Source organism: Heterodontus francisci, chromosome 11, assembly GCF_036365525.1.
Source record: "Heterodontus francisci isolate sHetFra1 chromosome 11, sHetFra1.hap1, whole genome shotgun sequence".
NCBI classification, from domain to species: domain Eukaryota; kingdom Metazoa; phylum Chordata; class Chondrichthyes; order Heterodontiformes; family Heterodontidae; genus Heterodontus; species Heterodontus francisci.
In genome coordinates, this window is record NC_090381.1 from 22,320,636 (window position 1) to 22,334,382 (window position 13,747).

General features: G+C 45.6%; 1 protein-coding gene across 2 annotated transcripts in view; it reads left to right on the plus strand.

Annotated features, from left to right (window-relative positions):
* Window positions 1-13,747, plus strand: part of LOC137375134 (unconventional myosin-VIIa-like) — a 348,920-nt gene that overhangs the window by 55,038 nt on the left and 280,135 nt on the right. For both annotated transcript variants that reach the window (XM_068041805.1, XM_068041806.1), the window contains exons 15-17: window positions 658-795; window positions 2,592-2,750; window positions 12,274-12,366. In XM_068041805.1, the coding sequence (XP_067897906.1) occupies window positions 658-795; window positions 2,592-2,750; window positions 12,274-12,366 (390 nt within the window). The remainder of the gene's footprint in view (window positions 1-657; window positions 796-2,591; window positions 2,751-12,273; window positions 12,367-13,747) is intronic.

A 13,747-nucleotide genomic window follows, 5' to 3' on the forward strand; every position in this document is an offset into this window, starting at 1 on the left:
GAAGGCTGAGAGGTGATTTGATAGAGGTATTCAAAATCATGAGGGGTCTGGACAGAATAGATCGGGGGAAACTGTTCCCACTTGTGAAAGGATCGAGAACGAGAGGGCATGGATTTAAAGTTATTGGTAAGAGAAGCAAAAGTGAAATGAGGAAAAACATTTTCATGCAGCGAGTGGTTAAGGTCTGGAATGCGCTGCCTGAGAGTGTGGTGGAGGCTGGTTCAATTGAAGCATTCAAAAGGGAATTCGACAGTTAGATGAGAAGAAAGAATGTGCAGGATTATGGAAAGAAGATGGGGGAATGGCCCTAAGTGAATTGCTCTTTTGGAGATCCAGCGGCACACGATGGGCTGAGTGGCCTACTTCTGCACTGTAACAATTCTGTGACTTATTTGAGATGCCTGTGAATTGTAGTGCTCATTACAAAGTAGAAAGACATGTATGTTGGTTAGAGGCTGGGTTCCATCTTTTTGGTGAGTCTGATAATAGAAGAATGCTTTTATCTGTGGTAAAATGGGCTGTGCAACAGAACAACAATTCCATTGCAAAGGGTTATGGTTCAGTTCAGCACATGTGTGAGTAAATCTGCTTGTTTTCTGAACATGTCATGTCTCAGCAGATTAGTGATTTTTAACTATTTAATGGCTTATCATACAGGTGACTGACAGTAATAAACAGCTCCCCACAATCAGCCGGCAGTTCAAACAGTCACTGGAGATTCTAATGAAAACCTTGAAAGCATGTCAGCCCTTCTTCATCCGCTGCATCAAACCCAATGAGTTCAAAAAGCCCCTGGTAAGAGACTTCCAGATTTAGACACTGAGTGAGATGGGACTCTGGGTTTAGACACTGAGTGAGATGGGACTCTGGGTTTAGACACTGAGTGAGATGGGACTCTGGGTTTAGACACTGAGTGAGATGGGACTCTGGGTTTAGACACTGAGTGAGATGGGACTCTGGGTTTAGACAATGAGTGAGATGGGACTCTGGGTTTAGACAATGAGTGAGATGGGACTCTGGGTTTAGACAATGAGTGAGATGGGACTCTGGGTTTAGATACTGAGTGAGATGGGACTCTGGGTTTAGATACTGAGTGAGATGGGACTCTGGGTTTAGATACTGAGTGAGATGGGACTCTGGGTTTAGACACTGTGAGATGGGACTCTGGGTTTAGACACTGAGCGAGATGGGACTCTGGGTTTAGACAATGAGCGAGATGGGACTCTGGGTTTAGACACTGTAAGATGGGACTCTGGGTTTAGATACTGAGTGAGATGGGACTCTGGGTTTAGATACTGAGTGAGATGGGACTCTGGGTTTAGATACTGAGTGAGATGGGACTCTGGGTTTAGATACTGAGTGAGATGGGACTCTGGGTTTAGATACTGAGTGAGATGGGACTCTGGGTTTAGACACTGAGTGAGATGGGACTCTGGGTTTAGACACTGAGTGAGATGGGACTCTGGGTTTAGACACTGAGTGAGATGGGACTCTGGGTTTAGACACTGAGTGAGATGGGACTCTGGGTTTAGACACTGAGTGAGATGGGACTCTGGGTTTAGACACTGAGTGAGATGGGACTCTGGGTTTAGACACTGAGTGAGATGGGACTCTGGGTTTAGATACTGAGTGAGATGGGACTCTGGGTTTAGATACTGAGTGAGATGGGACTCTGGGTTTAGATACTGAGTGAGATGGGACTCTGGGTTTAGATACTGAGTGAGATGGGACTCTGGGTTTAGATACTGAGTGAGATGGGACTCTGGGTTTAGATACTGAGTGAGATGGGACTCTGGGTTTAGATACTGAGCGAGATGTGACTCTGGGTTTAGATAATGAGCGAGATGGGACTCTGGGTTTAGACACTGAGCGAGATGGGACTCTGGGTTTAGACACTGAGCGAGATGGGACTCTGGGTTTAGACACTGAGCGAGATGGGACTCTGGGTTTAGACACTGAGCGAGATGGGACTCTGGGTTTAGACACTGAGCGAGATGGGACTCTGGGTTTAGACACTGAGCGAGATGGGACTCTGGGTTTAGACACTGAGCGAGATGGGACTCTGGGTTTAGACACTGAGCGAGATGGGACTCTGGGTTTAGACACTGAGCGAGTTGGGACTCTGGGTTTAGACACTGAGCGAGTTGGGACTCTGGGTTTAGACACTGAGCGAGTTGGGACTCTGGGTTTAGACACTGAGCGAGATGGGACTCTGGGTTTAGACACTGAGCGAGATGGGATTCTGGGTTTAGACACTGAGCGAGTTGGGACTCTGGGTTTAGGTACTGAGCGAGATGGGACTCTGGGTTTAGACACTGAGCGAGATGGGACTCTGGGTTTAGATACTGAGTGAGATCGGCTCTGCCTATAGACACTGTGGTTGGTGGGACTGTGTTTAGGGAGAGGTTGCCTCTTTATTTCCAACTCTTCGTGCATTGGTTGGTCTACTTTATTGCCACTATGCAGAACTCTCTGTTCTGTAATTCATGAAATGTCATGTATATATTAACGATAATTCCTTTTTGAGATGAATTTCTCTTCCAAAGTGAAGCATGCCAGCATGGTGCTAATGTCTCTTCTGATCCACCCAGCTGTTTGATCGGGAGTTGTGTATTAAGCAATTACGATATTCTGGAATGAGGGAGACCATCCGCATCCGCAAGTCAGGCTTTCCCATTCGCTTTAGCTTCCCAGATTTTGTGCAACAGTACAAGATTGTATTGAGATCAGCACAGTGGCAAGTGAAAGAGGTAAGTTGTGGAATTGGTCGTGTGGATTTCCAGTCTGTGTTGTTACTTGTCAGTGCACTTGATAAATTAACAATGTAGGAAATGTAATTCTGATCAGAAATTGCAGGCCAGTGACTGGAGTGTGTAAGATTCACATGGGGGCTATGCATTGAATAGATTTCACCACCTTATAGAAAGGAAATTAGAGCCATGGAATGGGTACAGTGAAGAATCGGAATAGCAGGAATGAGAAGGTATCCTCATGAGAAAAGGAGCATCAGGAACATAAACAGTAAATGCTGCAAACGCTCAGCTCAGCAAGTCAGACAGTATCTGTAAAGAAATGTTGATGTTTTAGGCATGACCCTTCATCAAACAGGAAGATATTACAGACAAACAGCTTATAAGGAGGAGCAGAGCAAAGGGAAGAGGGGTGTAAATAAGATCGCATCCGCAGGAAAAGGAAATGAATGTGCTGTAAAATGATAGGTGGAGAACGAAAGATGGCAAACTGACAGCAGTGATAAAAATGTAAGATAAAAGGAGCCATGATGAGAAAAATTAGAGAAATAAAACACATATACAATATCCAGGGAATGAGTCAATAGTTAATCAGGGAATACTGATCGGCCTTTTCCTTCTGTTACTCTCCTTGAAAATTGGGGCTGTTGTAACAGTGATTGCTAGATATTGGGAGGAACTTGTAAAGCAGAACAGCCATCAGGATGGCCAGGGCACATGTTTAATGACATTATCATGCACTGGGCATGCTCATAACATAGGACTACATTACACTGCTTCCCCTTTTAAAAAGAAAATTATTAAACTATTTACATTACACTAACTATACAACTTTAAATACAAACAAATCTTTGAGAATATGCATACGTGGCAAAATAACAACTGACTCTTTTTCTTTAAATGATATCTATATATCAAGTCCAATAACTGGGTTACAAAGTCTCCCTGAACTTCTGACAGGTTTTGGTGTAGAGTCAGGTTTTGGCCTGTTTGGTTTCAGTTCAAAACTTACAGAAGATCGTGTTTCTTTTTCTCAAACTGGTACTTAAGACACTGAAGTCTGAACTGGTTCACACTCTGGCAAAAGCTCACCCTCAAGTAGATCATCCCTCACAGGGATCCCGTGATCTATGAGAACACTCTTCACCTTTTCACCAATAAGTATCTCTCAGTACCACAAACTTTTATGACATTTCCCAACCCACTTTTGTGTCTTGTGATTGGTTGGGGTGAGGGGGCAGTGCTGGTCTCAGAATATGAACACGTTCATTTCTTCTGAAACTATGTTCTCTTTTGTTTGTGTTGCACGAACATTTCTAACTGAAATGTTTTCATTCGACACTAGCAGTCAAATTTGCTGGAACTAAATTCAAACTTGTTCTTCATCTTTGGTTTATTAAGAGTTCAGCAGGTGTATACCCTGTAGTTGAGTCTGGAGTTGTTCTATACTTCAGCAGAAAATGAGCTCATCTCTGTTTCATGCAGCACTTGCTTCTTGAGTGCTTCCTTGACTATTCTCACACATCTTTCTACTGCTCCGTTTGATGCCAGATGATATGGAAGAGTGAGGGTATGTTTGATACCATTTTGCTTTGTGAAATTCTGAAACAAAGCAGAACAAAATTGATGGCTGCTATCTGAGACACACTCCTCGGGTAAATCATGACAAGCAAAAATGGACCGTAACATGTCTATTGTCCTTTCAGCATTGGTATTTTGACCCACTTCGATCCACTTAGAGTGACTGTCAATAAGCACTAAGAAGTTATCACTTTCCTTTTTGCAAAAGTCTACATGCATTCGTTGAAATGGACGAGCTGTCCATGACCATGGTTGTAAAGGAGTTATTGGCAGCTTATTCCTGTATGTTTTGTATGTTGCCTAACAAATGATTATAGATCACTATCTAGACCAGACCAATAAACAAAACTTCTGGCTCCGTGTTCAGTATGAAGTTCTGCCAGAATATTATCTTTTAAAGAACTACATACTACTGTGTCCCACTTAATGCATCCCTGTTCATATGACAGCTCATTACATCTATTGTGGAACAGTTTCAGTTCCTCGTCTGTATGTCAGTCAAACTCTGTCCAAACATTCAAGGTCTGTTCAGAGACTCTTTTTTAAAAAAAAAACTAGGTCTTGCTGAGTTTCAGCTGCAAGTTCAGTTGCAGTGGTTGGAAAGTCCTCGTCCATCGTCACAGCCTACTTCTGAGTCCTCATGCGGAAAACATGACAATGCATCAGCTATAGCATTCTCCTTTGAACTAGAAAATTCAATGCTGTAGTCGCACTGAGAGAAGTACAGCCCACCTTTGTATCCTTGATGCTTCCATAGTCAGTATTGCAGACTTTGGACCCAGAATAGCTGCTAGAGGTTTATGATCTGTAACTAGCGTAAAGTTTCTACCCAACAAAAACTGGTGAAATATTTTGATTCCGAAGATGATTCCAAGCACTTCCTTTTCTAGTAGTTGCATTCACTCTTGGTTAGGGTATGTGACACAAATGCTATGGGCTTCTCTTGACCAAGCATCATCCATGACATGACTGATCACTGCTCCAGCTCCATTGTTTGAAGCATCACATGCTAGTTTCAGGTCACAATTTGTATGGTAAGGAACAAGTAATGCATCACTGGTCATGTTTCCCTGACATGCATCAGAAGCATCTTGTGCTTTAGACCATTCCCATTTCACATCTTTCTTCAAAAACTCATGTAGTGGAGCTAACACTGTTGCAAGCTCAGGCAGAAATTGTGAGTAGTATTGGACCATACCTAGAAAAGATCTAAGATCAGGCACATCTTTTAGCTTTGGGGCATTAACGTTTGCTTCTATCTTCTCTTTCACTGGCTATAGTCCTTTTTCATTGATTTTCGAGCCAGATTGCATGAAAGTACACTTGCTGTAATTTAACTTCACATTATGATCATTGAGCCTTTTTAACACTTCATCCAGCACTTGAAGATTCTCTTCCTCTGTTGCAGTCACGATCAACCTGATTTGTACCATTGCAGCATGCCTTGCAAAATCTTATCCATTGTAGTTTGGAAGATTTTTGGAGAAGATTTCACACCATGGGGCAGCTTCGTGTGGGAGTATAACCCCATGTGCGTTTATCATGAGAAACTGCTGACTCTCTCATTCCACATTGAGCTGTGCATAAGCTTGGGACAAATCCAATCTTGTGAATAGCTTGGATCCCGCTAACTCCGCATACAAATCCTGAGTGGTCGGTAGTGGATACTGCTCATCATCCAATGACTACTTGATTGTGACTTTGTAGTCCCTGTGTAGTCTCATGGTTTTGTCTGACTGGGGCACGGTTACAATTGGGGGTTGCCCAATCACTGTGATTAGTTTTCACCAGCACACCATTTCTCTCTAGCTTCATTCGCTCCTCTTCAACTTGGGTTTTGAGGGCATAGGAACTGGCCTAACCTTACAATATACTGATGTTGCATCAGGCCTATTTCGAATGTGCACATTCCCACCGATTATACCTTCATAGGTTTCCTCGAAAATGTTGCTGTAACTATTCAATCGCTGATCAAGCTTCTTGGTCGTCTCAACTTGGAAAACATGCTTCCAGTCTATCTTCAGCTTACAAAGCCAGTCTTTTCCCATTAATGTTGGTTTGTTGACATATCTCGTTAAAACAATGGTTAACTTGTGGGACCTGGCCCTATATTGGACATTGTACACCATGGACTGAATTTAATGGGCCCCTCCCAGAGGAGGGCTAGGAGGTGGAGAGGTGCCCATAGAATCGCAATGGGAGGCAAGGGTGCAGTGCCCATTACCTTCCCTTTGTACCTCAATTTAGTTGGGGGTGAGGTAGGCCGACGATGGCCTTCCCACCCAGAGGCCAATTGAGGCCCTTAAGACGCCGATTAACAGCCACTTATGGGCCTCTTCCTGCCGCCACTGGCATTAAGCCTGCAGCAGGGGGACCTCCACCACACGGGGCAGTCGCTCAATAAAATGAGGTGACCTCTCTGCTGGCTTGGGGTGGGGGGGCCCTCCTCTGTGGGCAATCTGTGTCTCATGTGGGCCCCTGCCAGCAAACAACCCACCTCCCTGGGCACCCCCCCCCCTCCCCTTGTACTCACCACCCACACTCCCCTAGCGATCCCACCTCACTTTTCCTCAGGTCGCAGTCTCCAGTGCAGGGCCTAGGTCCAAGGCATGGTGCAGTACCAGAAGTGGCCACCGCTCCTGGTGGTGCTGCCGATACTATTGAGTTGCCAGCTCTGTGATTGGCTGGCAGCTCTTGGAGGCGGAATTCCCATCTTTAAAGGGATGGTGATATTGGCGCCGGGCTGTTAATTGCCTCGGCACCGTAGAGTCGCACCGGGGAGCTCCAAATGGCTGAGGCAGGAATCCCCCTGCCTTTGCGGCCCAGCGCTGGCAGCCCCGCTGGCGCCATTAAATTCAACCCATGATTAACCACACATTTTGGACACCTCACTAGAGTAGGTTTTCAATTGAACTGTGCTCTGTTAGAGGTATATCACTGAATTTCTCTCTTTATAATGGACAATCTGCAGCAGTATTGATGCACATGTTGGTGTACTGTTGATTTACCAACACCTTTGTACAAAAGTCCCTGTAATTTGAATGAGTGCTAGTGACATAAATGCTGTACAACCCTAGCTCCTCTTTGCTTAAGCACTCTGGATTCACTTCAAGATTGTGAACTCCACCCTTGTAACATCGCTGTTTTCCATTACTGCTGGAATGAGTTTCCTCTCCTACTTTGACCTTTGCCTTTCCTTTGGCAATTGAAGCATTTGGCATTTCAGTTCTGACATGCTTGTGTCATGTGGTTGCCATTACAGCAATAACAAGTCACTAAACTTTTATCAACAGCAGTCTTCTGATCAGGTCTCCCCACTTTAGACTTGGCAGAAGCCTTCTGACAGTGTATAGAAGCTGTACTAATCACTTACATTGGATGAAATTCCTGAGCATTCTTTGATGCCATCCCCACGGTAGAAGCAGTCTTACACACTAGCTCAAATATAAGGTTTTGTGTGTTTAGTAACTTCGATTGGTTCTCTCATCCACCAATCCATACAAGAATCTGTCTTGTAATGTAGTCTAAGAATGTACCAAAGTTGCAACATAGTGATAAATTCTTCAGTGCCACAATGTACTCACCAACTGTTTTGCTACTTTTCTGGTTCCAAATTAATAGTTTTCCATATCTCTAGTGGTTTAGGATTAAAATATTCCTCCAATTTGTTGATAATTATTTTGAATGGCACATCTTTTGCCTAGTTAGGAGCAAGAAGGTTTGTTGGCGTGCTATACAATTCCAGCCTAATCTCTGTAGACAAAATTTCTTCCTTGCACTCAAGAATTGCCTTATTCTGAGTCTGGGCCTCTTCACTTTAACCTTTGAGTTCTAATATATTATTAGCTCTGAAGAACAGGTCCATCCTTTCAATGTCTGAACTGAATGGTTCGCGAGCTCCCTCATACATTCCTAGCCTTCCAATGTATCCTGTGGGTGCAGCCATTTTGTCCCGGTTTAAAATATAACAGTGACCCAGTAAACACTTTACTGTGTCTGTCTGTAACAGTGATACAGAAGCTAAATCAGCCTAGAGCATGGCTACCCGACCCAAACCCGACCAGACCCGACGACGTGTCGGGTTTGGGTTGGGTCGGGTCTCTCTTCCGGGTCCAGCATTCAGGCTCAGGTTGGGTCAGGCTGGGTCGGATACAGTGCTGCCTTTTGATCAGGGGGGGAAAAGCTTCAAAATTTGAACAGCCAGGATGTTAAGGCGGGAAATGTGCATCAGGACTCCGCACTAGTCTGCAGTGAGCGATTCCATCCAAGGTAGAGCAGAACCTCTTTGATATAATCAACTTAATTCCAGTAGTCGGGTCAGGTCAGGAAAAAAAATCAAAGGACTCGGGTCAGGTCGGGTTCGGGTTAGTTGTGGTTCTGTCGGGCTCGGGTCGGGTTTCAATTGCATACCAGAGCAGGCCTTTAAGCCAGCCTAATCCGATCAAACCCACCAAAGTCAGTGTTGAATCAGATGGACACTAGGACCCTGCAGCCACACGTTTTCAGAAACAATGAGGCTCAACACAATCTAGTTCAATCTTCACCATCCTAGCAGATAGGTCACTGGGAGTGAGCTTATTTTGTTCATCACGGTCTTGACTGCCGTTTGCTGCAAAAATGTTTGCACTTTAAAATCCCATTGCGTGGCCAAAATTTGTTATTAATTGGGAGGAACTTGTAAAACAAGACAGACACCAAGATGGCCAGATCATCACACACTGGGCATGCTCATAACATGGGAACTATTACAGTGATAGAGATGTGGAATCTAGTACAGGCTTTCAATGTTGCGATAGGTTTTACAACACTAGGTAATGAGAAAGCACTTTTTTCTAGTTGTGTATCAGTAACAAAAGGGCACAGACTGATAATGATCAGTGAATAATGAAGGGGGAACGTCTGAAAAAGAAATTCACATGGGATTATTGGAACATGGAATGCTTTCCTGCAAATAGGTTTTTGAGTCATAAACTATAACACGATTTAGATGAGAAAGTGATAACTATTTGAAAAGGAAGAATATAAAAGGATATGGAAAAAGGGTGGAGAACTGGGTTTAGAGTCAAGAGCCACTGTTGAAGAGCTAGCACTGACATGACAGGCTGAATGGCCTTGTTTCCTGTTGTAAGAGTGCATCTGCAGAAAAGAAAATGCTGTTGTTGTTTCTTTCCATACACGCACTCAGGAGGGTGCAAGTGCTGATCCCTCTCAGATAACCATTTGTCAACGCTGTCATACATTTCCCATCCCGTCAGGTCAAGGACTTTTGCAAACATTCATCACCAAATAACAGAGAACAGAAGGCATCCATTTTAATAACAAACACACCAACCCAAAAAATTACCACATTTACTGACTGTCTTTTCATTATATCTGATCACTTCCCATCACTTTCCCAACCTCTTGTCCTGAAAGCTTTACTCCCAAGTGGTGCTGCATTGCTGCCAGGGCGTTGGGAGTTTGATGGCTGGTAATGCACCGATCGAGCCCTCGAGGATGGAGGTGTTGCTGCTGTCCCTGCAGGGCCTGTTACTGATGTCACATTGCTTTTGTGTCCAAAGCTTACTGGGGCCCAGGTCAAAAGCTGCCTGCTGTGCTGGCATTGGAGGAGGTGCCTTGATGCAGTAACCTTGCTATAATCAATAGCCCTGTCATAAGAAACAGTCCACTCCTTGAATCCCTCTTGTGCTGAGCATGGACCCTGAAGGACTAATGGTTTGTATGTGAGAAGGCCAAATACGCCCAATTAAATTTGGCAAGCCCTGAGCTACTGTCTTGTCTTTTTGCTGTCATGCAAGGAATCTACGAAAGCAGTTGTGGCTGCAGCTTGGGTAGCAACAATCACCCTGAGTACCTCCTCCTGATAGCGCCAGACATCTCCTGGGGGGTACACACTCATCAGCATGTTGTGCATACTCTGATTACCTCCTGGATTGTGTTGGAGATGGTTGTTGACTCCTCCAGCTTAATCACCATCTCCAACAGGAGAGGACAGTATCTGCACAGCCTGCACATGAGCTCAAGGCTTCCGAATCATAGTTCTTTTGAGGGCTGGGTCCCTGAGGTGTAGGTCCCTGGGCTCCTCCACTGAGGGCAGTCATTCCCACCCAACCCCCCACTGATAGAACCTGGTTGCTCATCATCCTCCCCAGCTGCTCCTGCTTGCTGGCACTCTGTCTTTTACCCTGTATTATACCCACTGAATCAATAGTTAGATCCTGCTAAGTGAGTTTATCTGGCCTGGTGCTGGCATAAGTAAGTCAGTGAATCACACATGAAAATAGATGCCCTGCAACCACCAGGCAGCTCATCAGATCCATGGGGGGCACTCTCTCACTTGGGATTGACCTTTGATATTAATCAAAATGTCAGAAGATTGTATCCATTCACGGTACTGCAGGTGGGTCAACATTAACCAGACAGCAACTCTGTTCAGGCGATGGACAGCTGTGACAGATTAATCGGAAGGCTGTGACTCTTTTTAGAAACAGCTGGATTTTTAAAATTCATTCCTGGGATGTGGGCGTCGCTGGCCAGGCCAGCATTTATTGCCCATCCCTAATTGCCTTTGAGAAGGTGGTGGTGAGCTGCCTTCTTGAACCACTGCAGTCCATGTGAGGTAGATACACGCACAGTGCTGTTAGGAAGGGAGTTCCAGGATTTTGACCCAGCAACAGTGAAGGAACGGCAATATAGTTCCAAGTCAGGATGGTGTGTGACTTGGAGGGGAACTTGCGGGTGGTGGTGTTCCCATGCATTTGCTGCCCTTGTCCTTCTAGTTGGTAGAGGTTGCGGGTTTGGAAGGTGCTGTCTAAGGAGTCTTGGTGCATTGCTGCAGTGCATATTGTAGATGGTACACACTGCTGCCACTGTGCGTCGGTGGTGGAGGGAGTGAATGTTTGTGGATGGGGTGCGGATCAAGCAGGTGGTTTTGTCCTGGATGGCGTTGAGTTTCTTGTGTTGTTGGAGCTGCACCCATCCAGGCAAGTAGAGAGTATTCCATCACACTCCTGACTTGTGCCTTGTAGATGGTGGACAGGCTTTGGGGAGTCAGGAGGTGAGTGACTCGCCGCAGAATTCCCAGCCTCTGACCTGCTCTTCTAACCACAGCATTTATATGGCTACTCCCAGTTCAGTTTCTGGCCAATGGTAGTCCCCAGGATGTTGATGGTGGAGGATTCAGCGATGGGAATGCCATTGAACATCCCGGGGATTCTGTAAGGAGGTGACGTGGGCGTTGGTATTAATGCAGGATTGGATCAACCTAACTGAGGGTCCTTCTGCATAAACTATTTTGTGTTCTTGAGTTCTCCCCTCTCGTGTAGTTCTGTGGTATCACAAATGCATTAATAGGAGTGTGTGCACTGGGCAATTACATGGTGCTTGAAGATATTCTATGTAGGATTTTTTGTGGTTTACTCTGTGTCACTCTACGCATTTTGTCTCAGCTATCCCATTGTCCCACATCCTCTTTTTGTTTGTTTCAGTTCACCTTCTGCATGTCCCCGTTCCTTCTGCACTGCTTTAACTCTCGCTCTGAGGTAGCGCTATTTCTTTCCGTACTGTGGGAAGTGTATGACTACGGCCTCTTTAATTAGCCTGTTTAACAACTGCAGTCCTCCACTGATCCCATTATTACTCCAGGTTACTGGACACACCAGAGTTTCCTCTGTTTTAACTTCACATTGCCATCTGGGCTAAATTATCCCACAGAGGAATTTCTAGCCATTAGCAGCAATCACAAGGAGGAATTAATACAGTACCAGGATATAACCAATTCCCAACGAAGCCACAGTCTGTACTATACCATTATAACACCTGGTGGCATCTCATTCCCAGTAGATCAGTAGAGTCATGTAGTGAATCTCACTTCCTGTGGTGTTTGTATTGCAGTCTATTCCCTCTGTGAATTACTGTGTACTTCCTCTCTTTATAATTCCAGGAGAATGCCCACTTGTGCTGCAAACAGATCGCAGAATCCGTGATTGGAAACAATGGAGACTGGAAGATCGGGAGAACAAAGATCTTCCTGAAGGTTGTGCATAGCTGGATGGCTTTCAGTCATTAGCACATGTCACAGGCAAACCTGTTCTCAGCCAGGCCCGTCATTTACATCAGTCTATTTCACTGGGTATCTATAGTGGGGAGTCTCAGAGCAGTTACATGCATCAGGACCTAGGCCTCAGCTGAATCACAACACTCAGTTCCCATGGAGTGTTTTACAGTGCTGTCCTGATAAGCCACAGACTTCAAAGCATTAGATCAGAGTCAGCGAGGTTTGGTTTGGGATTCAAGATTATATACATTGTGGGCAGTTACCCAGGATAGCAGCACCCGATGTAAAAGGAGAAAAGACATGGAGGCTCTGGAGCTTCATGGAGCTACCAGCAGTCTCCGGTTCAATTCATGTCTCTGGCTTCTCTGCCTGTCTCCCACTGGAGTTATGAAAGGAGAAAGGTAGTAGCCCTATTGGAGGCTCTTTCCAACTCCTTCCTTTCCTCTCCCCTTTCCTGCCCCTCCCTCTCCTCTCCCCTTCCCCGTCCCTCCCTCCCTCACCTCTCCTCTTCCCTGTTCCTCCACCCCTCCCCATCCCTCTCCCCTCCCCTTTCCCACCCCTCCCTCTCCTCTCCCCTTCCCTGTCCCTCCCCTTTCCTCTCTCCTCTCCAGTCCTTCCTGCTCCCCTCCCATGCCCCTCCCTCTCCCCTCTGCTTTCTCATCCCTCCCTTTCCCCTCCCCTTTGCCACCCCTCCCTTCCTCTCCCCTTCCCTGTCCCTCCACCCTCCCATCCATCTCCTCTCCCTTTTCTTGTCCCTCCCATCCCTTGCCCCATCCCCACCCCTCCCCTTTCCCACCCCTCCCCCTCCATTCCCTGTCCCTCCACCTCCCCCCCCACCTCCCCTTCCCCTTCCTCCTCCAGTTCACTGTTGTACATATCTCTCCTCCTGCCTCTCTCAGTTTTAGGGGTGGGTGAATTGAGCAGCACTAAGAAGATTTATTTAGGAGGGGCGCAGGGGAGGGCTGGAGATGTTGTTCCCCCAATGTCCGAGAATCTTTCCATCAACTACCTGCTCAGCATTAACTGGGAACTAAGCTGTGACAGCTCATGGAACTCTCCATGCAAGGTAGGAGTTTAAATCTCCTCTGATATTTACTGACAAGTGTTGATACCAGGTGCAAATCCATGACTATAATAAAAGCAAAATACTGCGGATGCTGGAAATCTGAAATAAAAACAAGAAATGCTGGAACCACTCAGCAGGTCTGGCAGCATCTGTGGAAAGAGAAGAAGGGTCACTGACCCGAAACGTTAATTCTGCTTCTCTTTCCACAGATGCTGCCAGACCTGCTGAGTGATTCCAGCATTTCTTATTTTTATTGCAAACCCATGACTGACAGTTTGGCATGTAGGAGAGTAT